Source organism: Budorcas taxicolor, chromosome 8 (genome assembly GCF_023091745.1).
Source record: "Budorcas taxicolor isolate Tak-1 chromosome 8, Takin1.1, whole genome shotgun sequence".
In the NCBI taxonomy this organism is placed as follows: Eukaryota; Metazoa; Chordata; class Mammalia; order Artiodactyla; family Bovidae; genus Budorcas; species Budorcas taxicolor.
The window spans coordinates 87,466,615-87,493,192 of record NC_068917.1 but is presented as its reverse complement, the minus strand read 5'-3'; the positions used below and the strand labels follow the sequence as shown (position 1 = coordinate 87,493,192).

At 43.0% G+C, this 26,578-nt stretch overlaps 1 protein-coding gene across 1 annotated transcript in view; it reads right to left on the bottom strand.

The window, feature by feature from the left end:
* FAM120A (family with sequence similarity 120A) overlaps nucleotides 1-26,578 on the bottom strand; it is a 116,897-nt gene that overhangs the window by 55,613 nt on the left and 34,706 nt on the right. The window contains exons 4-5 of the mRNA XM_052644891.1: nucleotides 17,452-17,580; nucleotides 16,605-16,701 (exon numbers count right to left, since the gene is read on the bottom strand). Of these exons, the coding sequence (XP_052500851.1) occupies nucleotides 16,605-16,701; nucleotides 17,452-17,580 (226 nt within the window). The remainder of the gene's footprint in view (nucleotides 1-16,604; nucleotides 16,702-17,451; nucleotides 17,581-26,578) is intronic.

The window sequence follows — 26,578 nt, the reverse complement described above, 5'->3', positions numbered from 1 at the left end:
TTTCCAAATTTACTGGCATATTGAGTGTAGCAGTTTACCAGCATCATCTTTTAGGGTTTGAAATAGGTCAACTGGAAATCCATCACCTCTGCTAGCTTTGTTTGTAGTAATGCTTCCTAAGGCCCACTTGACTTCACACTCCAGGATGTCTGGCTCTAGAGTAGTGACCACACCATCACTGCTATCTGGGTCGTTAGGACATTTTAAATACAGTTCTATGTATTCTTTCCACCTCTTTTTAATCTCATCTACTTCAGTTAGGTCCTTGTAGTTTCTGCCCTTTATTGTGCCTATCTTTGCATGAAATTTTCCCTTGGAAATTTCCCTTCGCTAATTTTCTTGTAGAGATCTCTAGTCTTTTCCCATTCTATTGTTTTCCTCTATTTCTTTGTATTGTTCACTGAAGAAGGCTTTCTTTTCTCTACCTGCTATTCTCTGGAATTCTGCATTCAGTTGGGTATATCTTTCCCTTTCTCACTTTGCCTTCTAGCATTTCTTTTTCTTTGGGACAGTTTTGGTCACTACCTCCTGTACAACGTTAACCTCCATCCATAGTTTTTCAGGCACACTGTCAATCAGATCTAATCCTTTGAATCTATTTGTCATTTACACTGTATAATCATAAGGGATCTGTTTTAGGTCATATCTGAATGGCCTAATGCTTTTTCCCTACTTTCTTCAATCTAAGGCTGAATTTTGCAAAAAAGAGCTGATGATCTGAGCCACAGTCAGCTCCAGGTCTTGTTTTTGACTGTATAGAGTTTGTCCATCTTTGGCTGCAAACAATATAATCAATCTGATTTCAGTACTGACCATCTGGTAATGTACATGTGATAGCCCCCACCCCCAAATAATAACATGGCCCAAATGCACCCTCTCATTCACTGAAAGAACACTGGGAGCACTGAGGCTTGGGCCACTGCTCACTTCTTACTACCCTAGAGAGTCAGGAGCCTCAGAAGTCATGATCTGTTGGAAGATCCCATCTCCTAGTTCCTGGAGCTCAAGTTGGTAATGCCACAATTCTCTGATCCCACCTCACACAGACAGAAACGGTGGCCCAGCTTCCACCTTTCTCTGAACAGAGACAAACAGCTGGGAATGGTGACACTGGTACATGTGCATATGGGGCTGATGGCCCGTCTACACACATGTCCACGTGCTCACATACAGGCAAATGTTCACCTCACACACTCACATGAACATGTACATTTACCACACAGACATACATGCACATTTTCGTGCACTCGCACACACAAGGAGACACTCCTGATCAAACAGTTAGGTCCACAAGTTAACAAACCTCCACGTATGAGATACAGATGCTCTAACTGTTAAAGTCCCTTAACTGGTGATCATGAATTTTAGCCAGATTTTGGGTGAGAGTATTACAAAATCCACTCAAGCTCTAATACTATAACTTAAATCACTGTAAAAAGTCTAGTTTACAATCCCTTATAGCTGACCTGCCATACTTAACTTCCAAGTAATAAGAATGAGAGACTGGACCCTTCAATTATGCAGCAGTTTTCAAGCGAAGATGAACACTTATGTTTCACTCTATTTTTGACCATCATATGCTACAAACTTCCTGAAAGCACACACCTTCCCTAAAAAAAATGAAAGAGAGAAAGAAACCCTCCAATACAAACATACACAATTATAACTTAAAAGCAAAGACTCCCAAGGAGAGAATATTTTCTAAAGTCATATTTCAATCACTGACCTCAAACAAACTTTTGAGAACTCACAGAACTAGTTACTCTTCTGTCATAACCTAGTCTATTAAGTGAATTGATTTGTCTGCATTTCTCTGATGGCTGCAGAAATGTCTGACACGCAAGGGCCTGCCTCTGCATATTGCATGCCTTCTTGTAAATCAGTTGTTGTTCTCAATGCCCTCATGCAGCTAAGCAGAATCATTGTCTGTCTTCTGTGTGACAAGGCGTCTTTCTCAAAGTTGACACCAGTGCACAGAGCGGAGAATAACATCACCAGTTCTCATTCTCTTCCTTTCACAAATACTTACTAACAGAGGTAGACTTTTGTTCAAGTATGCAGAATGCAGACAGATGAAAGGAGGAAAAAGTGTTCGATCACTACATGAAGAATATTTTCTTAATTAAAAAAATGTAACTATTAAATACTTGAGAATAAGAGAAAGAAAGCATGCATTGCAGCCCTTTCAATTGTTCTTAGTTAGCTGTGAACTCTCATACATAAGATACGTTGTGTAGTATCCACTCTCTTGAATTACTCACTGTGCCTGTATGAAGCTAATCAGTTTTTCTCTAGATTAAAGTAAGATTTATTCATTACTAGGCATGTTACTGTAACAATGTTACATTAAATAAACAACAGTAACAAAGTAACATTCTAAAAATATTTGAGATGGGTGCTTATACATGATTTTCAAGTGATACACAAAAAACAGCTTTGAAAAATTAAAGATGAAATAAGTCAGTATATTCCCTACCAACAACTAGCTTTCAGTGCCTGTAAAAAAAAACGCGAAATTTTCAAACTATGATAACCATTTTGACACATTTACTCAATACCAATATTCTACAGAAGTTAAGGCACAAAGTTATACAAAGGAGAATTTTACATAATTTGTTTTCATCCTTGGGCTTCCCTGGTGGCTCAGATGGTAAAGAATCCACCTGCAATGCAGGAGACCTGGGTTCAATCCCTGTGGTTTGGGAAGATCCCCTGGAGAAGGAAATGGTAACAAATCTCTTCTGTCCCTGACTTTAAACAACATGTGCATGGACCTCAAAGGATACAGCATGATTCAAATTCACGTGTTACCTGAGTCTTACAGAGCAGTGACAAGTTTATCCCAAATTTTACTCAAATCTATTAACTTCCAGGAGTTTTACCTGGAAAATCCCATGGACGAGAGGAGTCTGATGGGCTACAGTCCATGGGGTCACAAAGAGTCAGACATGACTGAGCAACTAACACCTCTCCCAAATGAATAACTTCTGAAGGCAAGGTCGGGAAAGGGACAGTGGGAACCAACAGGACACTGGTATGGCCTCTGAAGCCTGGTAGTTCTGGCTGGATTGAAGACCAGGCATGAGGGCTCAGCCAAGGGAGTCATGGGGCTTTCTGGGAAGGGACAGACAGAAATCGTCCCGGGCTTTTAGAAGACTGAACTTAGTTTCCATTGAGTACCAACTCCCAAGAGCTCAGAGCTGGGGCAGCTGATGCCAGCCTAGAACATCAGCTGGCAAGACCACACAGTTAAAGTCAGAGGTCACCGTTCAGGAGAGAAGCCCCCACAATGGAAGATTAAGTATGGGACCAAGAAAAGTAAGATCATGAATAAAGAAGTAGGCACCTGAAAGAATTATAAGCAATGAAAACCAACCTGGGGAAGCACATTTCAGGTCAACATAAATATAAAGACCTTTCTGAGAACTAGAGCAGTTCATCAATGACGGCACTGCTTTGAGTGCTTAACTGTTGTAGCAATAGTCCATGGTTGGGAGGTAGCCTGGTGCTTACATAGAATTCCTGGCTATCCAAATTTCTTCTGTCCCTGAGTTTAAACAACATGTGCATGGACCTCAAAGGATACAGCATGATTCAAATTCACGTGTTACCTGAGTCTTACAGAGCAGTGACAAGTTTATCCCAAATTTTACTCAAATCTGTTAACTTCCTGGGTTCACTTAATCAGGTTTGAATCGTAGGCATTAAACAGCAAAATCTCATCTAGCCACCTACACAGTTTATGGTAAATCAAGACAAAGTAGTTTCTGTCCATCTGTGAATTCTAAAAAGCACAACCTCAAAGAAGAGTCTGAAGGCCTTTATTCAGAAGTCACTGATAAACTGAACTGGCAGACCCCTTCGGTCACTGAATACTGAGAAGCTACCAACAGACCTTATGACAAGCTGTGTCCACCTCAGGAAGACACCCTTGCAGTCTTTTAAACCAGACAAAACTAACAGGAGACATATTTTCAGTTCTTCCAAAATGACTAATTTTCAGGTTTTTTTTTTTTTTTAATGACATTTCAAAAAACCACAAGACCAGACAGCCTATAGCACTTCATACCACATCAACTGAAATAAACTAAGAACTGAATGAAAGGTCACAGGAATGGACCGAGAGACTCCCGTGACCTGCATGAGAATTAACGATAAAGAAGGAAAGAAAAATGGACTTTCTATTTAACATGACAGCATCTTAGCTTCTCTCTGGCAGCATCTATTCTGTCAGACCCCTGGCGGCTTGACATCAATGCCATTTGCATTAGCTTTAACAAGATACAAACTGAAAACGATGAGCATGCACACGTCTCAAAAAAAAAACGAAGGGCAAACACAGAATGGCAGGTACAATGCAGCATTTAATTAACAATCAAAATACTGTGATCTATTATTCCATATATGAGGTAAAGAAATATAAAAACCTTAAGACATGACTTTTAGAAAAGCCTAATGTATTTCTCTGAAGACATCTGTTCCACCTGTTTAGTGGGCTCCCTAATGCCCGTGATACTATACTATCCTCTGTATTTTTCAGTTACATTTAAAGCTTTCCATGGTAAGAAAACTTTAGCAAAATTCTGGAAAAAGTGGGTTTAGTAAACAAAGTTTTAAAGAACGAATATTATATAACTTCGTAAAGAATGCCAAATTTCAAGAACTTATTATTGAAGTATCAGTTCAGTTCAGTCGCTCAGTCGTGTCCGACTCTTTGCGACCCCATGAACTGCAGCACACCAGGCTTCCCTGTCCATCACCAACTCCCGGAATTCACTCAAACTCACATCCATGGAGTTGGTGATGCCATCCAGCCATCTCATCCTCTGTCGTCCCCTTTTCCTCCTGCCCCCAATCCCTCCCAGCATCAGAGTCAGCAACAGTATAATGTCAAATACTTGGTGACAATTAAAAAAAATTTTTTTAATGATCACTGTAACAGTAAAAAAAAAAAACCTTAATATTCTAATGATGACCACAGGACATGGTTACATACAGCACAGCCCCACTGTGAAACATTCAGTTCAGTCGCTCAGTTGTGTCCAACTCTTTGCTACCCCATGAATCGCAGCACACCAGGCCTCCCTGTCCATCACCAACTCCCGGAGTTCACTCAAACTCACGTCCATCGAGTCGGTGATGCCATCCAGCCATCTCATCCTCTGTCGTCCCCTTCTCCTCCTGCCCCCAATCCCTCCCAGCATCAGGGTCTTTTCCAATGAGTCAACTCTTTGCATGAGATTGCCAAAGTACTGGAGTTTCAGCTTTAGCATCAGTCCTTCCAAAGAACACCCAGGGCTGATCTCTTTTAGAATGGACTGGTTAGATCTCCTTGCAGTCCAAGGGACTCTCAAGAGTCTTCTCCAACACCACACATCAAAAGCATCAATTCTTCGGTGCTCAGCTTTCTTCACAGTCCAACTCTCACATCGATACGTGACCACTGAAGAAACCATAGCCTTGACTAGACGGACCTTTGGTGGCAAAGTAATGTCTCTGCTTTTGAATATGCTATCTAGGTTGGTCATAACTTTCCTTCCAAGGAATGAGCGTCTTAATTTCATGGCTGCAGTCACCATCTGCAGTGATTTTGGAGCCCAGAAAAATAAAGTCTGACACTGTTTCCACTGTTTCCCCATCTATTTCCCATGAAGTGATGGGACCAGATGCCATGATCTTCATTTTCTGAATGTTGAGCTTTAAGCCAACTTTTTCACTCTTCCTCTTTCACTTTCATCAAGAGGCTCTTTAGTTCCTCTTCCCTTTCTGCCATAAGGGTGGTGTCATCTGCATATCTGAGGTTATTGATATTTCTCCTGGCAATCTTGATTTCAGCTTGTGCTTCATCCAGCCCAGCGTTTCTCATGATGTACTCTGCATATAAGTTAAATAAGCAGGGTGACAATATACAGCCTTGACGCACCCCTTTTCCTACTTGGAACCAGTCTGTTGTTCCATGTCCAGTTCTAACTGTTGCTTCCTGACCTGCATATAGGTTTCTCAAGAGGCAGGTCAGGTAGTCTGGTATTCCCATCTCTTTCAGAATTTTCCACAGTTTATTGTGATCCACACAGTCAAAGGCTTTACATTAGACAAGCTTTAAAAATACTAACGCAGGAAAAAAAAAAACCTACTATGAAAGCAAACCTTTGTGAAGTCACAACAAAGTCCCAGAGGTACACTGTTGGGTGGGAACAAAGCAAGTTGCCTTATATGGATCCTGTGGCCTTGCTACAGCCAGCGCTTGCAGCAGGAGGCCCTGCATAGTGAGCGTGGGTGCATGGGCAATGGCAGCAGGTGGATAAGGTCCTGAGAGCAATGTTTCCTGGCGTGCAGTGGCAGCTGAGGAGCTCAACCGAGCCACAGGAGCAATGCCATCACCCTCTATTCTGGTCAGGTCACACTACGGACTCTGCACAGCTACTGTGTCCCACAGTGGACCTGAACGGGCAACCCTGAGTCCTGGAGACCTTAGAGACTCTTCTCATCAGCCAAGGAAGCCCGGCAGGCACCATATCTTTCTTCACAGGCTGTCTTCATGTTCAGGGGGGACACCTCCTGACCATTCCCTCCCATGCTGAGAATGCACGTTGTCAGGGAGGTAGAGCTATATTTTCAAAATGATAGGTTGTGTCAACACAGCCTAGAAGGCCCGGCAACAAACAACGGAACAGTTTGCTGAGCACCGTGCAGACTGCATCCACGGGAAGCCACTTTCTCAAGACATCAGAAAGTGATGCCTTCCAGCAAAGTCATGGTCCAGAATGACAGCCCACCGAATGGTTCTTATTTTTCCCTTGCACCTTTCTGAGCCCCAGTCCCAAGAGTTGGGGTCCAGGAGCACCAACTACAGTGTCTAATTATTCCTGTTAAGACAGGAGGCATTTATGTTCTCCTGTAGATGGGTCACCAGTGGTTGGAACTGAAGTTTGCCATTCAGCATTTTGTAAGTCATGATCCTCTGACCCAGTCTGGAGGAATGCGGCCAACCTTGAGGACATGTCAGGACACAGGCTGGTGCCAGCCCCTGACCTGGGCAAGCCTGTCCAGATAAAATGCCCATGGGGCCTCTCTACCAGCACCTTCAAAGTTTCTATAGCCAGAGGTCCTTTCTTTGGGGACACTATATAGAATGTGTTCTATGCTTTAGTGGTGAGAGCTCCTATTTCAATATGGTTCTCTTTGCACAATTCTCTATTATTTGCACATGCACTGCTGTCCTGACAGATCCCTTGGTCCCCACCAGATGTCCACGTCTGTGCTCCAAGGGACCCAGGGCCACGATCCCCTCCCAACTTCCATTTCCCTTCACAGCCCCCCTCTCAGATTTCATCATCCACCTAAAAGTTGAAGTATGTTCAAACCTCCCTCCCATTTCAAGTCCTTTATGGAAACAGTTCAGGTAGATTTGGGGGACTGGTGCTGGCCACCCATCCTACCCTCTTCCATCTTTTACAGTATAGAAGAAGGTGCAAAGCCAAGACACTATTTTTTCTAGGATCCCTCACACCTTGCTGAGAACCAGGCAGCCACATGCACCTGCACGGGGTCTGGGAGCTCTGAGTGCCACAGGCACCTCCACCTCCTTTCTCTGACAGCTGTTCTTGCCGCAACTCCTTTGGCTGTTGCACTGCTCTCCCTGTGTCCCCAGCTCCACCCCTTCCCTGACCTAGGCACACTATCTCAAGACCTCCCTACAGAGTGCCCTCCACAAAAACCTCCCCAAGGAATCCCACCCATTTCCATGGCTCTAATTAGTACTCAGGGCACAGACACAATAAAGAAAAGCAAAGAGACCATTAATACAAAATTCACGGTGCTGGAGCACAGGGGAATGTGTCCAGGGAGAGACAAGGATAGGACTCTGATACTAGTAATACTCCACTGATGTCTGCTTTATTTACTGTACAAATATATTGTGCATATGACAGTTTCAAAATAATTTTAAGTTTTCACAGTGAAAAAGCCTTCAATGAGTTTTCATGGTCCAAAGAGTAAGTCTAAGGCCCTACACGGCCACTGCACTCCAGCCCAACAAGCATCACCTACTCCTTCCCTTGCTCTCCTGTGTTCCAACCACATTCTTGTTTCTTCTACATCCTGGCCTCCACCTCAGAGCCTTTACACATTCTGTCTCCTCTGTATATATTCTTCCTCTATACTGTAATTTTGCTAAATTCCTACTTTACACTCAAACCTCACCTAAACATTAATTTAACTGAACAGAACCAAACACTGGTTTAATCAAGTATTGTTTTAACCAGGCTGGTATTCCTTGACTGTCTCTTGTTACTTTCCTGTACGACTCCTCATCTCAATCATCTGAAAGGGCAACACTGACATCTGTCCTGTCTACTACCTTGTTCAACACTCAGCACAGTGCCTGGTAGGAAGTAAACGTATCAAGGAGCTCATCTATTCTTTTTTAAAAAATTAATAGACTATTTTTTGACGAATTATACTTTATAGAAAACATAAGCAGAAGGTACACACCTTGCATTACTATGGTACATTTGTTACAACTGACGATCCAATATTGATGCAGCACACCAGGCCTCCCGGTCCATTACCAACTTCTGGAGTTTACTCAGACTCACGTCCATTGAGTTGGTGATGCCATCCAACATCTCATCCTCTGTCGTCCCCTTCTCCTCTCGCCTTCAACCTTTCCCAGCGTCAGGGTCTTTTCCAATGAGTCAGCTCTTCACATCAGGTAGCCAAAGTATTGGAGTTTCAGCTTCAGCATCAGTCCTTCCATTCCAGCATCAGTATTCAGGACTGATCTCCTTTAGGATGGACTGGATGGATCTCCTTGCAGTCCAAGGGACTCTCAAGAATCTTCTCCAACACCACAGTTCAAAAGCATCAATTCTGTGGCACTCAGCTTTCTTTATAGTCCAACTCTCACATCAATATATGACTACTGGAAAAACCATAGCCTTGACTAGACGGACTTTTGTTGGCAAAGTAATGTCTCTGCTTTTTAATATGCTGTCTAGGTTAGTCATAACTTTTCTTCCAAAGAGTAAGCGTCTTTTAATTTCATGGCTGCAGTCACCATCTGCAGTGATTTTGGAGCCCAAGAAAATAAAGTCTGTCACAGTTTCCACTGTTTCTCCATCTATTTCCCGTGAAGTGATGGGACCAGATGCCATGATCTTCGTTTTCTGAATGTTGAGCTTTAAGGCAACTTTTCACTGTCCTCTTTCACTTTCATCAAGATGCTCTTTAGTTCCTCTTCACTTTCTGCCATAAAGGTGGTGTCATCTGCATATCTGAGGTTATTGATATTTCTTCCAGCAATCTTGATTCCAGCTTGTGCTTCATGCAGCCCAGCATTTCTCATGATGTACTCTGCATATAAGTTAAATAAGCAGGGTGACAATACACAGGCTTGATATACTCCTTTCCTATTTGGAACCAGTCTGTTGTTCCATGTCCAGTTCTAACTGTTGCTTCCTGACCTGCATACAGACTTCTCAAGAGGCAGGTCAGGTGGTCTGGTCTTCCCATCTCTTGAAGAATTTTCCAGTTTGTTGTGATCCACACAGTCAAAGACTTTGGTGTAGTGAATAAAGCAGAAATAGATGTTTTTCTGGAACTCTTGTGCTTTTTCGATGATCCAACAGATGTTGGCAAATTGATCTTTGGTTCCTCTGCCTTTTCTAAATCCAGCTTGAACATCTGGAAGTTCACAGTTCATGTACTACTGAAGCCTGGCTTGGATACATTACTATTAACTAAAGTCTATAGTTTACATTAGGATTTCCTCTTTGTGGTGTGTATTCTGAAAGTCTGGACAAATTTACAATGACATAAATCCAGCATTACATTTTCACTGCTCTAAAAACTCCATGCTTTGCCTATTCACTCCTCTCTCACCCTCCAACCCTGGAACCCCTGACTATCTTACTGTGTCCATAGCTTTGTCTTTCCCAGAATGTCACAGATGGAATCAAACAGTATATAGCCTTTCATATTAGTTTCTTTCAATGTATATTTAAGGTTCTTCCATGTCTTTTCATGGCTAAGTAGCCAGTCTCTTTTCAGCACTAGATAACAGCCCATTGTCTGGATGTAGCAGTTTACTTAACCATTCACCTAGTTAAGGATATCCTAGTCACTGCCATGTCTTGGCATCTATGAATAAAGCTGCTATAAACATTCACATGCAGGTTTCTGCGTGAACGCCAGTATTCAACTCCTTTGGGTAAATACCACACAGCAGGATTACTGGATTGTATGCTAAGAGTATGTTCGGGTTTGTAAGAAACTGCAACCATGTCTTCAGAGTGGCTGTACCTTCGTATTGTATTCCTCCCAGCAAGGAGTGAGGGTTTCTGTGTCCCACGTCCTCACCGGCATTTGGTGGTGACAATGTGTGGACTGTGGCTATTCTAGCAGTGTGCAGTGACAGCTTATCTGTTTTTCACGAGGAAGGCCATGAGGACACACTGCATGCTTTTGCTGGTGCAGTGGGCCTCTGTGTCTCTTGCATGGCTTTTCACAAATAGACAAGGATTGGCTGATGCCTACAGAATCCATATGCACGGACCTGAGGTGGCCTCTCATATCTCTGTATTATTTGTTATTCTTAAATTCTGCCAATGATTCACAATGGAGCGCAGCTTAGGTTTAAGAACTACTTGTTCAATCAGGGAGCCAAATACTACTGACAACTCAATTCTGACATATGTTATTTGTGCTTACATGTAGACTGAGGGTTCTCTGGTGATGGTGGCCATTCAATACAATGACGGAAAGGGAAAAAGTATACTCAATCTCTAGATCCCCAATTCCCAACACAGTGTTTCTGATAGGGGTAAATGCTTTAAAATTAATGTTAATCTCACCTGTAACTTACTTTAAAAATCTACCTAGTAGATACAATTCATAAATATATATAATAAATACAGATGGATATTATATATATCCATTATTGTATATATTCATAATATATAATTTCTGGGAGTCCACAGTATAAATACAGTATGGACTGGAAAAAGAAAGGGACTATACACTATGCAGACGAGGCCTCCCAGCAATGAGACAGGGAGCATGTGCACTTCCTTCCATAAATTCCACACCATCCAATAACAGTATGGAGGTCTGAGGTTTTTTCCCTCAATCCTGCAGAAAACTACCTAGACTCAGAAGGAAAAGCATGGAAGACACAGCAGTCACCTCCCAATGCCAATCCACATGGATCTGGCCAGGAAGGTTTTTCTTTTGAAAATACAGAGTCCTGAAGCGAACTGAGATTCTGAAAACTATTCTGTGGTAGAACCTAAAATTCTAGCCAGATTAACAACTCGGGGTAGAATCAACTCCCCCCATTTTTATTCTCAGTAGTCATACTCTTGAGCTTCTACAATGATTCTGTAACATTTTTTTTCCAAAACTCTACACATATTCTAGTTTCTAAAATGATTAATAGAGACAGGCTCTAATGAACAAGAAAGTTATGTTCCGCTTTGGTTGTTCGAAATTCTGAATGTGTTTTCTTGTAGAATAACATAATGAACTGTGATTTGAAAAGACCACTTACGATCAACCTACTGCTTTTAGGAATATTTTTTTGTGGAAAATATGCCTTAGGTGCTCATGTGGGATGCCAAGAAAATATTTCCCTAACTCAAGAAAGCATTTCCCTAACTCTTCTAGGCTTCTGATTTCCATTTCAGTCATCACTCTCCATTTAGTGGGTCCCTGCAAAGAAAAAGAAAAGCAGGAAGGCAAAATGGTTTTTGCCTTCTGACGAGGCTTTACAAATAGCTGAAGAGAGAAGTGAAAAGCAAGGGAGAAAGGGAAAGTTACATCCAACTAAATGCAGAGTTTCAGGGAGACAAGAAGGCCTTCTTCAATGAACAGTGAATAAAAATAGAGGAAAATAACAGAAAGGAAAAGATGACAAATCTCTTCAGGAAAACTGGAAATATCAAGGGAATATTTTGCCCAAAGATAGGCACAATAAAGGACAGAAATGGTAGAGACCTAGTAGATGCTGAAGAGATCAGAAGAGATGAAAGGAATACATGGAAGGACGTACAAAAAGAGATCTTAATGAACTGGATAACTATGATGGTGTGGTCTGTCACCCACAGCCAGACATTCTGGAGCGTGAAGTTAAGTGGGTCTTAGGAAGCACTGCTATCAATAAAGCTGATAGATGTGATGGAATTCCAGTAGAGCTATTCAACACCCTAAAGGATGATGCTATCAATGTGTTGCACTCAATATGTCAGCAAATCTGGAAGACCCAGCAATGACCACAGGACTGGAAAAGGTCAATCCTCATCCCAATTCCCAAGAAGCGTAGTACTAATGTTCAAGCCATTGGGCAATCACACTCATCTCCCATGCTAGTAAAGTGAAACTGAAAGTCACTCAGTCCTGTTCAATTCTTTGCAACCCCATGAACAGTTCATGAAATTCTGGAGTGTGTAGCCTTTCCTTTCTCCAGGGGATCTTTCAAACCCAGGGACTGAACCCAGGTCTCCCACATTGCAGGTGGCTTCTTTACCAGCTAAGCCACCAGGGACGTCCCATGCTAGTGAGGTCATGCTTAAAATCTTGCGTTCTAGGCTTCAGCATTACACGAACAATGAACTTTCAGAAGTCCAAGCTGGGTTTAGAAAAGGCAGAGGAACCAGAGATCAAATTATCAATATCTGCTATATCACAGAAAAAGCAAGGGAATACCAGAAAAGCATCTACCTAAAGCCTTTGACTATGTAGCTCATAACAAACTGTGGAAAACTCTTAAAGAGATGGGAATACCAGACCATCTTACCTATCTCGTGAGAAACCTGTATGTGGGTCAAGAAGCAAGTTAAGATTCTGTATGGAACAAACTGATTGGTTCATGATTGAGAAAGGAGTATAACAGGGCTGTCTGCTGTCACTCTATTTAACCTACCTATACGCTGAGCACATCATGAGAAATGTTGGGCTGTATGAGTTACAAGCTGGAATCTAGACAGGCAGGAGAAGCACCAATAACCTCAGATATGCGGATGATACCACTCCAATGACAGAAAGCGAGTGGAACTAAAGACTCTCTTGTGAGGAAGAAGGAGGAGAGTGAAAAAGCTGGCTTAAAACTAAATATTTCAAAAAGTAAGATCCTGGCCCCATTACTTCATGGCAAATAGAAGGGTAAAAGGTGAAAGTCGTGCCAGATTTCCTTCTTGTGGACTGTAAAATCACTGCAGGTGGTGACTGCAGCCACGAAACCAGAAGACGACTGCTTCCTGGCAGGAAAGCTATGACAAACCTTAGACAGCGTGTCGAAAGTAAGGACATCACTTTGCCGACACAGTTCCATACACAGTCAAGGTTATGGTCTTTCCAGTGGTCATGTACGATTGTGAGAGCTGGACCATAAAGAAGGCAGAGCACCAAAGAATTGATGCCTTCAAACTGCGGTGCTGGAGAAGACTCTTGAGAGTCCCCTGGACAGCAAAGAGATCAAACCAGTCAATCTTAAGGGAAATCTACCCTGAAAACTCACTGGAAGGACTGATGCTGAAGCCAAAGCTCCAGGATTCTGGTCACCTGATACAAACAGCCGACTCACTGGAAAAATTCCCAATGCTGGGAAAGACTGAGGGCAGAAGGAAGAGAAGGCATCAGAGGATGAGGTAGCTGGATGGCATCACTGATGCAATGGACATGAACTTAGGCAAACTTCAGGAGATGGTGAAGAACAGGGAGGCCTGGTGTGCTACAGACCATGGGGTTGCAAAGTCAGTGATTAAACAACAACAGCACATAGAGCCAAAAACCAGTGAGCACCATTTCCAGATACTTTTGCTTCTTTATACTTATCAGGAAAAAAAAAAAATACTGATTTTTACATTTATCTGTTTCTGCTGGTTCTGCTTGAAATAAACCTTCCTTCCCAATCTTGCCTCACCCTCTCTCAATTTCCGTATATGGTCATATACTGAACTCTACACTGTCCCAAACTATCTGTGCCTGTGCTTTGTTAAGTCCTTGCTGTATAATTACGATTACTGCAATAGTCAGAAGCAATAGGAAATGCTTTATAGAAGGATGTTGTAGGTGGTTATCACCTACATTAACCTACTTGAAAACATCATTCTAAATATCCCCAGTTCTTTACCAATTACACCACTGTTCTCCATAAACCACTGAGTGAAAGTGAAAGAGAATTCTAAGACTATTAACTTCTTTTATAAAATACTTACCCCATAATGTCCTTTGATGATTTAATAAGAACATGAAAGCACTTAACAGAACAGTAAATATTTCTAAGAAGCTCAAATTTAAACCTAATTTAAAACTCATCTTCCTCTTCAGAACACCTTCCAAACTGTTATCAGCTCAGGTCAATGCCAAATGGTAAGTCAATCTATCCTGTCTCTATCCTTCTCCCACCTATTTTCCTTCCTACTAATAAAGGCTCTAGTCCCAACCACAAGTGCATGCTCAGTCACTTCGGTCATATCCAATTCTGCACAACCCCGTGGACTGTGGCCCACCAGGCTCCTCTGTCCACTGCATTCTCCAGGCAAGAATACTGGAGTGGGTTACCATTTCCTCCTTCAGGGGATATTTCCAACCCAGAGTCAAATCTGAGTTTCCTGTATCTCTTGCACTGGAGGCAGATTCTTTACCAAAATGAGCCACCTGGGAAGCCCAGTCCCAAGTATATTATAATGAATGTTTAAAGTACAACTGTCATATAAGATCTAGAACATCACTACAGATATATGAGGTACCAAGTACGTCTTTGTGTTAACTTCTTTCAGGCTACTTGATCATCCAACATTCAGAGCTTTTGCCAGTCATCCTTCCTACAAGAATAAAAATGACAGTATCTGCTTGTAACAAGCACTCATTAAAGCACTTTACCTATACTTGCCCTTTCAATATTAACATAAGTATCCCATTTTAATAAAACAGGAAAAACGAAGCCAGGAGGCAATGGAAAAGAGATGTCCACAACCTGGCATCAGTACCCCAGCCACTCACCTGTCTCAACAGCATCTATTCCTGTGCCAGCAGTAAAACCCAGCCACCACCATCTGCCCCTGTTATATCTCAGCTTAACTGAAGAGACACGTGGTATCGAGTCCCCCCGCCCAGCACTACCTGTCCGCCTTTCCAAGAGTAACCTTAAGTTACATCTAATCATTTCATTCTCCTGATTCAACAGCTCTTCATGGATTAAGTCATTTGGGCAAATATTTCCCCACTCCTGTAAAGGATGAAGGTGGCAGCTGATATCCTGGGGTTGTCCATCCCTGGACCCCTGACATTCTTAGGGGTTGGGAGGGTGTGTCTGAGGAGATGTGCAGAGAATCATTTGACAGGATGGCCTAGTGGAGCCAAGAAAGGTGACAGTGAAGCCTGGACAATAGAAATGGGAATGCCCCGCACACAGGAAGTCAGGGGGCAAGAGCTCTAGGTCCACAGCCAGTGCCAAGACCCCACAGCAGGAGCCAGTGTCGTACATTTCACACAGGAAAGACGGCAGGGCCTGGAAGGTGAGGGGCAGAGGCCAGCAAGAGAAGGAGCTTGATGTGGGGGGAGGAAGCAGGTATGCAGTTGGGAATTTGTTACAAGCATGAGAGGAATGAAATAGGCTGACCAACATTTTTAAACACTACTCTGACTGCTGGGAAGAAAAGACATGGCTAGGGACAGGGGGGTGGGTATCCCACAACGGGGAACTGGGTCATCAGATGAAATGGCCTGTACCCTCCTCGATCACACAGCATATTCACTTGTCCATAGGCACAATCCATATGCACTTGTTGTTACCCATGCACAGAGACTGCCATCAAAAGCCAGCACTTACCTGTATCTGTATCGTCCCCCCCGCCCCCACCAACCACATACACAGCACAGTCACACTGTGCTTAAATAGGTGAGTGAATACTATCATGCAAAGGACACTGTTAGGAACATTTTCAACCGCAGAGTTAATATGAAATCAGTTAAAAGTCTCATTCCTCTTGACAGTCTCATTATATAAAATAAGCACAACTGAAACAACAAGTGGCAGGATGATTTCTCACAGCTTTACTGATCTGGACCCTAAAAAATGCAATCTGACTTAGGAAGGAGGTTGGTACTTAGGGTTAGTGCTTTACAACCTCCCATGAGATATCTATTATCAAGCAGCCTTCAGGCAGTTTACAATTGTTTTTAATTCCCCAATTTCAACTCTCTTGAGAGAAATCTGATCTTTTGCCAAAAAAAGGCAACAAAGAGGAGACATCAATCCACTGCGCTGAAGGCACCTAAAGATCGGGTGGGTCTTCTGTGTCCCTGGCGCACTCTATAAGCCCACACCTCACGGACACAGATTTAAGTATCACCATTACTGCCAGCCTTAGTCCTTATGACTGCATCCTTTTTTCTTCCAATCTCTTAAGTCTCATAAGTTTGCTCTTGCTTTTCAACACTTCCAGGAATTACTACTGAGTCTGCCCAGGAAGTTCTGCTAGTACTTATTTGTATAATGATAGAAATCTTATTTCAAAACAATAAACTCACAAGATTATTGGCTGAATATTTAAATCTCTTTGGTTACTGCATGGTTAGCATCACAGAGGCCTCGAATTACTTACCTAAGTAATGTGGTGGGTGAAATGCCATAGGCTTGCTAGTCGCTGAATAATATCCAATTGCTCTCTTAAATCGAATAACTTTGTCATCTGTTCTAGACTGAAACAAATGCAGGAAAACCTTTGTAAATTAGTATGCCACTGGTCGTGTGTATATTAATATAATTCAACACATGGATAAGGCTATAGCCTTTAAAGCCAGATGAGAGTTTAGAATAAACATTAAAACCATTAAGGAAAATCAACAGATTATCATTAAAGAAACAGGTTAAACATTAATTCTCTTAGAACACCGTACTTATCAGAGTCTGACATGGCACTCAGGAGACCTGAGTTCTACAATGCAGTCCTCCAACCTTCCCTCGGCAACGTCTCTGATGCTACCTGCAAAGGTTTTACTTTCCATCTCTAGCAAAGCGGAGGTCCAAATTTAGCTCTTCAGAGAGCAAATAGGAAGTCACACAAACTTCATCGCTTCTACTAAAGTCCAACCTCCCTTGAATTCCTTACTTTCCAAAAAAGGAAGAAGAAATCCCTGATCATCACTTGGAGGGATGGACAAATCAGAGATCACAATTCTGTTTGCCCATTTGATACGTCTGTCTTAGTAGAAATCCCACTGAATTATGATGGAGGATCTAGGAGCAGCAGAGGCCTTACTATTTGTCTACCTCTGTGCAGGCTGGAGGGGAGGCTGGAGAAGCTAGGTGAGGGGCCAGCCCTCCTGGCTGGCACCAAGGCCTGACAGCTGGAAGCCCTCCTGGGCATGGCTGGTGTGTGCCTCTCAAGACCCTTCCTAATTCAGCACACACCAGAGCACAAAGCACTACCCAAGAGCTTGCATTTCTACCTGAGAATGCTGGAAAACATCTTTAGCTATGGCATCCAAGTCCGAGGTATCCTGGATGTTGCGGACATAGTCAGCCACAGCCTTGATCACCACATCGCACGGTGGCAAGACCAGCTGGTGGGCCCGGACCTAGGAAAACAAGCACACATGTCAATACACTAATTCCAAACACGGGCCCCAGAAACTACAGGTAATGCTTTCCTTAGAAGGGCCTGCTTATCATCAATTTGTAAGTTCTTGTCCCCAAGACTTTGAAAGTCTGAGGGTTAAGCCCTGGATCTCCCTTTCAATCGTTGAGATACAACTCAGCGGCTTCAACCTGACTATGTTAAAATGCATCTGACAGCCTTCCATCACTTCAGATATGTCTGCAACCTGCTCACGTGAGCACAGCACAGAGGCCCTGGGCCACGGGTGCCCCTCATTTTTCAACACCAGCCAGCCAGAGGCTATGTAGCCCCAAGCTCCCCAGTCCACTGAAAGAGCCAAGGTCAGTTTGGAATGGATGGAAAACAGTATCCCTGAGTGCTAAGGGACCCATCTGGTGAAAGATACACGGAATAAAGTGTAGGAATATTTTACACTTGACACCAGGAAACGGTAAGTAAGGAAATTTTTCTAAAAATATTTCTTTTGGACTGTTTCACGAAAACTTAAAAAAAAAATACATGAAGAAACAAAGATACCTTGATTTAGCAAAATTAAGGTATGCCTATATTCTTAGAAACAAAGATGAATCACATACGAACTTTGTTTATAAATTTTTTTTAATTTAATGATAGTATGAAATGATGTTTTATGTCCTATTTAGTCACAAAGATCATAAAGATAAATAAGATGGCAAAAACTTCTAAAGGCCAATGTTGTGGTTTCAGAGCTGTGCAGTCCTGCCCACCACACCTATATGTGGTACCTTACACAGCAGGAGGGAAGAGGTGGGCAGACTGCTAACCTCAGGCCAGGCTGGTACCCTGGATGATGCAGCTGGGCCCAGTGTCATCACAGGGCCTCTAATGTAGAAAGGAAGGCAGAGGAGCAGGCTTCATACACGAGGGGGTGCAGGACTCTACTGGCCACTGCCAGCTTTGATGACGAAGGAAGGGTCATGAGCCACAGAATTCAGCACCTACAGAAGCTAAAAAGGCAGGAAACATTCTCCTGGGAGCCTCCGGAAGAAACGTGGCCCTCTCACACCTTGCTTTTAGCCCAGTGAGACCCACTCTGGTTGTGATCTCTATAACTGTAAGATTATTAACTTTGTGATATTTTAAGACAACAAAAAGAAATAATAGAGGAAAAATTGAAAGAAAAAGAAGAAAATCAGAGAAACTCAACATAAACAGAATGGAAGAACCTCTAGAAAAATAAGATGATTACAGTATTACAGTACACACAAATTTTCAGACGCACAAAAGTATTTTCAATTTCATTTTGGAAAAGCAATCATTTTTTTGAAAATAATGTTTTCCATGTTTGAAAAATATTAGCTGCTCTGTCTCCTAGAGAATGGTTTGTCTCCTTGTTCTGGTCAGTGTTTGATAAAGGTCAATTCCATCATAATGAACTCCAGGGAACTAGTAAGATGTCCATGGCTGCAGACCACAAGCACGTTCCCAATTCCCCCTCTGCAGAATGAAAAATTATTGACATACACATGTTCCACAGTGAAGAGGTCCCTGGAACAGTCTGGGAGAAATGGAAGCTCTGTCCACTCCCTGTCTTTTGGGGTGTTCAACAGTCCCACAGCCAGGGCAGGGAGGAGGGCCAGTTGCTGGCGGCCCCAGGAATGAGAAGCCAGAAGAGAAACCCTGAGCCCTCCTACCATCAACATTTCACTCTCAGTGAGCACACACTACAGGGAAGGGGACAGCCTGCAATGGCCACCAGACTTGAGGCCCCTGGATGACCCCTTCTCTGGGCCTCAACCTTCTGTCTCTGACTACAGTTTGCGGCTAGTTAGCCACAGAACACCCCTTGGCAGTCTGAAAGTCTATGGTTACCTCATCATGCTGCACAAAGTACTGGAAAAGCCAGCCATTGCAGAAAGAGCTTCCATAGAGAACAAATGACAATTAACATAGTGAGAACAAGGGTTTATTAGAAATAAAAATGCCCACAATATGAAAAGGGCTTTTCTCCAGGCGGTGGGAGCTAAAGGGATGGTGCAGGCAGCCTCTCCCAGGGGATGCACAACAGACTGGGCAGGCACACCCTGCCCCATCCCACCTCAAATGAAAAGGACAGCCTGTCGCTTTTGTTCCTATGGACTCCTTGTCTTCTCTACCCCTACCTTCTACAACATTAAGGCTATGAAATCCTTGAAGTGAACAGATCCTGTCATTAGAGGACCCCTGAATCCTTCTGAGCAGCTGATTTAACACCACCATCAACTATATCCTTTGTAATTTCCTTTGGAACAGACTCTTCGCTCACACCTCACCCCCTCCTCATTCGCCCAGCTTCATTCCCAATCCAGCCTTCCAAATCTAGCTCAGGGTGAGCAGCCACATCTTCCTCTGAGACTGTTGGTGCTACTGCTCCCAAACTATCTCTTGACTGCTTTTTAAATGCAACACAGTTCAGTTCAGTCGCTCAGTTGTGTCCGACTCTTTGCGACCCCAAGGACTGCAGCACGCCAGGCCTCCCTGTCCATCACCAACTCCTGGAGTCCACCCAAACCCATGCCCATTGAGTCGGTGATGCCATCCAACCATCTCATCCTCTGTCATCCCCTTCTCCTCCTGCCCTCAACCTTACCAGCATCAGGGTCTTTTCCAATGAGTCAGCTCTTCGCATCAGGTGGCCAAAGTACTGGAGTTTCAGCTTCAACATGAGTCCTTCCAATGGACACCCAGGACTGATTTCCTTTAGTATGAACTGCTTTGATCTCCTTGGAGTCCAAGGGACTCTCAAGAGTCTTCTCCAACACCACAGTTCAAAAGCATCAATTCTTCAGCACTCAGTTTTCTTCACAGTCCAACTCTCACATCCATACATGACCACTGGAAAAACCATAGCCTTGACTAGATGGACCTTTGTTGGCAAATTAATGTCTCTGCTTTTCAATATGCCATCTAGGTTGGTCATAACTTTCCTTCCAAGGAGTAAGTGTCTTTTAATTTATGGCTGCAATCACCATCTGCAGTGATTCTGGAGCCCAGAAAAAAAAAGTCAGCCACTGTTTCCCCATCTATTTCCCATGAAATGATGGGACCAGATGCCATGATCTTAGTTTTCTGAATGTTGAGCTTTAAACCAACTTTTCCACTGTTCTCTTTCACTTTCATCAAGATGCTCTTTAGTTCTTCTTTGCATTTCTGCCATAAGGGTGGTGTCATCTGCATATCTGAGGTTACTGATATTTCTCCCAGCAATCTTGATTCCAGTTTGTGCTTCATCCAGCCCAGCGTTTCTCATGATGTACTCTGCTGCTGCTGCTGCTAAGTCGCTTCAGTCCTGTCCGACTCTGCACAACCCCACAGATGGCAGCCCACCAGGCTCCGCTGTCCCTGGGATTCTCCAGGCAAGAACACTGGAGTGGGTTGCCATTTCCTTCTCCAATGCATGAAAGTGAAAAGTGAAAGTGAAGTCGTTCAGTCATGTCCAACTCTTCGCGACCCCATGGACTCCAGCCTACCAGGCTCCTCCGTCCATGGGATTTTTCCAGGCAAGAGTACTGGAGTAGGTTGCCACTGCCTTCTCCGGATGTACTCTGCATATAAGTTAAATAAGCAGGGTGACAATATACAGCCTTGACATACTCCTTTTCCTATTTGGAACCAGTCTGTTGTTCCATGTCCAGTTCTAACTGTTGCTTCCTGACCTGTATACAGGTTTCTCAAGAGGCAAGTCAGGTGGTCTGGTATTCCCATCTCTTTCAGACGTCTCCACAGTTTATTGTGATCCACACAGTCAAAGGCTTTGGCATAGTCAATAAAGCAGAAATAGATGTTTTTCTGGAACTCTCTTGCTTAACATCATTGCTGAAGCAGAAAAACCTGACCCACTTCACTGCCATTTGGAAAACAGCAATGTGGAAATGATTTTGGCAATTTTGCCAAATTTTGGCAATTTTCAGGAAGAAAACTAGAAACCTGATTTGATCAACATTCACTTGTGAGTAAGGCATTGTTCTAGAAATGAGAACATGGAGCAGCTCCCCAGTACTTGACTTCAAGTAACTCATATTCTTATTGCAAAAAAAAAAGCGAGCCAACTCCAAAAGAGACCTCAGAGGAGAGCCTGGAGGAAAATCATGGCCCAGCTGAGGCGGTAGAAAGGTTTCTGCATCCTCTGTGATTCTCAAAGCGTAGCCCTGAGATCCAACTGAGTGCAGCCTTGGCGCCCCCAGACCAATGAAAAGAGTTATGTGAGGGGGCTAAGGCAGTTTGTTGTAATAAGCCCACTAACCATTGCATCACTGAACACACCCTGAAGCCTAGTAGTTTCTAGAAGAGTCAAAAGTAAGGAAAACACTTAAACACTATAATCATTAGGTACCTACCAGTGGCTATGCCTTGAGATTCTTAAAAAGTTATGACATGAATCAATATCTTATACATGTTTGCATGCTAGGTTGCTTTAGTCATGTCTGACTCTTTGTGATCCTATGGACCATAGCCCACCAGGCTTCTCTGTCCATGGGCTTCTCCAGGCAAGAACACTAGAGAGGGTGACATGCCCTCCTCTACAGGATCTTCCTGACCAAAGGATTGAACCCACATCATCTCTTTCGTGTCCTGCATTGGCAAGCAGGTTCTTTACCACTACCACCATCAAGCTTGAAAAGGATGCTAAAATGCAATAATCACACACAATGCTAAATGAGAGCTCTGCACGTGGAAACTGTTATGCAGACACACCGAAGACTTCAACAGATTTGAGTTTATAGAGTTAACTGTAAACAAAGAAAAGTTCCATCACACTTTGTGAGCAAGGGTCCCCGGAGGCTCTGAAGGAAAGGCAGGCAGCCTTGGGCTCCCTCCTGTAGAAGGGTCTGCATCCAGCTGGGGCTGCAAGGTCCTGTGACTGAGTTCCTCTAGACTGTATGCCACACGCTGCTTTCAGCAGGCATCGCTTCATTTAATCCACAAAACAATGCTGTGAGGTACACTCTTAAACGTACTTCCCATTTGACAGAAGCTCATTAAGGCACCCATAGAAGCCAACAAGGTGAGTAGCTGGGCCACTACCCGACCCGCAGACTGCACACCTGACCACTACACTCTGGCCTAGTCGTCTTCTAAATTAGGCCTCTTTTAGCATTAAATGTCCTTTTCTGTAAAATGATGGTCGATAGCAAGCTCCTTGTTCTTCTAACCTTCTTATTTAGAAAAATTAGAAGTTGGCAACACAACAGTAGCCCTCCCAGCTCCTCCCACTGCCCGAGAGATCCATGAAATCCAAACTCCTGTTGTCGATGAAAGGAGCTACAGAAAGACTGTCAACAGGGGAGGTATGAGATCAGGCCTGGTGTCAGACACATGGAGGACAGGCATGAAGGCGAAGGAGCAAAGGAGGGAACATTAGCGGCTCCTGCTCAAACTCCAGTGACAATAACGCAGGTGGTAAACGACAGGGTGAGCAAGCTGTGAAAGGTCAGATGAGCTAGACCCGGAGAGGGGAAGAATCAAATTTAATTCCCAATTTCTAACCTGATGACTACAGGGATAGTGGTATCACTAGCTGAGAAACATAACACAGGAAGACAAAACCATTCAGGCAGGGTGATGACATTTTTAGAAACATCAAATTTGGTGCACAGGTGGAGTGCCCAAGTGGAGATGACTTAGTGGATGGTAGGATACACCCGGCAGTTCAAGGAAGAGGTCTCACTGGAAGAAGTACACTGGAGAATCATCAACACAGAGATGGTACTTATAACCTTGAAGGCAAATGAGACATGCGAGAAAGTGTGAGGATTACAGCAAGGTACAGATGGACCCTAGGGAATACACATGCACTCAAGGGCAGCCAGCTCACAGGAGAGTCAAGGAAAGGATGCAGAAATAAGGAATATAGAATGAAGTTGGGGTCTGGGAATCAAGGCAGGAATTTCCCAGAAGGGTGAAGAGAACAGGATGACTGACACTGTCAAATGCTCCAAAGAGGTTGAAAACCACTTGACAAATCATTTGTCAAAGACAAAGACTCACCTGTGTCTGGAGGGGTTCAGTGAGCAGTGAGGGTGGGTTAAGCTGTTGGGGAAACAATGGAAGACTGCCCTTGGAAGATTTGAGGATGAAAAAAGAGAGTTAGGAGAACACGGGAGACTAGACCACATTTACAAACTGAGGATCAAGGACCAAAAGTGGGAGTGTCTACACAGGAGCAAGGAGTTGGCCGGATGAGGCAAGGAAGGGCTCCCCAGATGCATTCAGTGACTCGGGCTCAAGAATGTCAGGACAGTCTAGTCTCAGGCTGGAAAAGGGAAGTAAAGTGAGCCTGGATGAAGAAGGCGGCAAACAGGGGAACGAGAAGCTGAGGACTCTCATCATCCTTAGATAAAGGACCTCTCTCTAAGAGAAAGCAGTGTGAAAGTGAAGAGAGGTCCGAAGACATGACGGATGTTTAAGATAAATATTAAGGAGAATATAAGATTAACTGTTGATATTGATAGCTTGGGTTGCCATTTCCTTCTCCAATCAGTGAAGCCACTACCACAATTATGAAATACAATTTTTCCATCACCTCAAACAGTTTTCTGTTCCCCTTCCCATCATAGCCCCAGGCAACCACTAACCTGCTATCTACCACTATACTTTTGCCTTTTCTAGGATTTCACATTAAACCAATCTATTTCCTTTGTTTTCAACTCTTCACTTAAGATAATGCTTTAAGATTCAAACATACTGTAAGAAATTAGTTGGTCCCGTTCTCTGCTATGAGCATTTCATTGTAAGACTGTGCCACAATTTATTCACCAGCTGACTACTGCCGAGTGTCTTTGAGACTACAATAGATAAAGCTGCCCAGAGACTCAGACTGAATCATTTGTGTCAACAGAGGATTTCATTCCTCATGAGTAAATGTCTAGTTGTGGGATTGCTGGGTTATATGGCAGGTGTATGTTTAACTTCGTAAGAAACTTTGTCAGACTGTTTTCAAAGTGGACCATTCTGGATTCTGCTTCCCAACAGCCACATCTCAGAGCTGCAGGTGCTGACATGTACTGACACTTCTCATCATCTGTCTCCTCAATTTCACCCATTCTAGTGGTTAGTAATGCAGCTCATGGTGGTTTTAATCTGCATTACCTAATGGCATGGAGCATCTCCTTGTGTGCTTATTGAATATTCTGTAAAATGTCTGTTCAAAATTTTGCCCCTCTTTTTCTTTGTTGTTGGGTTGTGTATCTTATTATTGTATTGTTCTTTATATATTCTGAATATAAGTCCTCTGGTAAGAATTACATTGTGCAAATAGCACAATATAATTCTATCTCCATTCACTGTTGTTGCTTGCTTTTCATTCTTTTAACTAAGAAATCTCTAACTCCGGGTCATAAAGATCTTCTCTTATACTTTCTTCTAGAATAATTTTTATATTTCTAATTTTTGCAAATGAATATCCAGGTATTATAAAGACTAACCCTTTCCCCATTTAGTTACTTATGGACTTCTGGTAAAGGTAACTAACCATGTATATACACGATTATTTCTGAACTTGCTCTGTTCCATTGATCTATTCGACACCCTTATGTCAGTACTGCACTGAGTTGATTATAGCTTTAAAGTCATACTGAAATTAACACTAAGTCCTTCAATGAAGAAGGAAATGGCAACCCACTCCAGTGTTCTTGCCTGGAGAATCCCAGGGACAGGGGAGCCTGGTGGGCTGCCGTCTAGGGGTCGCATAGAGTCGGACATGACTGAAGCAACTTAGCAGCAGCAGCAGCAGCAGCAGCAGCAAGTCCTTCAAATTTGTTATTCCTTTTCAACATCTTTGTTGCTTTTCTAGGTCCCTTGCAGTTCCACATGAATTTTAAAACTTGCTTTTCAATTTCCACTTTAAAACATAGCTTGCTTGGATTTTGATGTGAAAGTGAAGTGAAAATCATTCAGTCATGTTTGACTCTTTGCAACCCCATGGACTATGCAGTCCACAGAATTCTCCAGGTCAGAATACTCGAGTGGGTTGCTGTTCCCTTCTCCAGGGTGGATTTTGATGAGGATGTAGTGAATCTACATAACAACAGTCTTTTGAACCATAAACACATACATTTCCTCCTTTATTTAGATCCTTCTTTAACTTAGATCATAAATTTGCAGTGGCATCCATCAGCTGTGTGGTTCTCAAGATAGTCTCTAGATAGTACTATCTAGGCTGGAGAAGTCCGCTGGGTGGGTGAGATGGAAGAAGGAGCAACAGAAGGGGGATGCTGGTACACCTGGTTGGAGATGACCCATCAAGAGGTCCAGGCCAGCTAGGGAAGAAAGAAACGAGTAAATGGGCAGACAGCCCCAGGGTGGGTGAAAGAGTGAAGTACCGTGAGAATACTAAAGATAGAAGCAACAGAGACAAAAGGATGTTAAGTGTAAGATAAGAGTCAGAACTCTTCTGGGAGAAGACCCAGTGTATGACTCGCCACAGAAGGCTGCAGTATAATAAACACCGCTGGAGACAAAGAAAGAACACGCAGTCAAGCTACCTGTGGGTAACCTCTAGTACATGACCGTGCCTGAGTCTCTGAAGAGTTATCAAAGGACACCATCATGAAAGTGAAAAGACAACCCACAAAACGCAAGAAAGTGTTTGCAAATTATGTATCTGATAAGAGACTTACCTTTCAGAATATACTAAAAAAAAAGAACTAACTCATATACCTCAATAATAAAAAAATTTTTTCAATGGACAAAAGATATGAATAGATATTTATCCAAAGAAGGTATACAAATGGCCAGTGAGCAAAGGAAGGGGTGTTCAACATCATTAGTCATCAGAGAAATGCAAATCAAAACCATATCACAGCCACCATGACACATCCACTGTGACAATTAGAAATAAAACAGACAACAACAAGTGTTGGTGAGGACACAGAAAAGTCAGAAGCCTCACACATTGCTGATAAGTGTGAACAGTATAGCTGCTGTGGAAAACAGTGGAGTAGGACCTCAAAAAGTTAAGC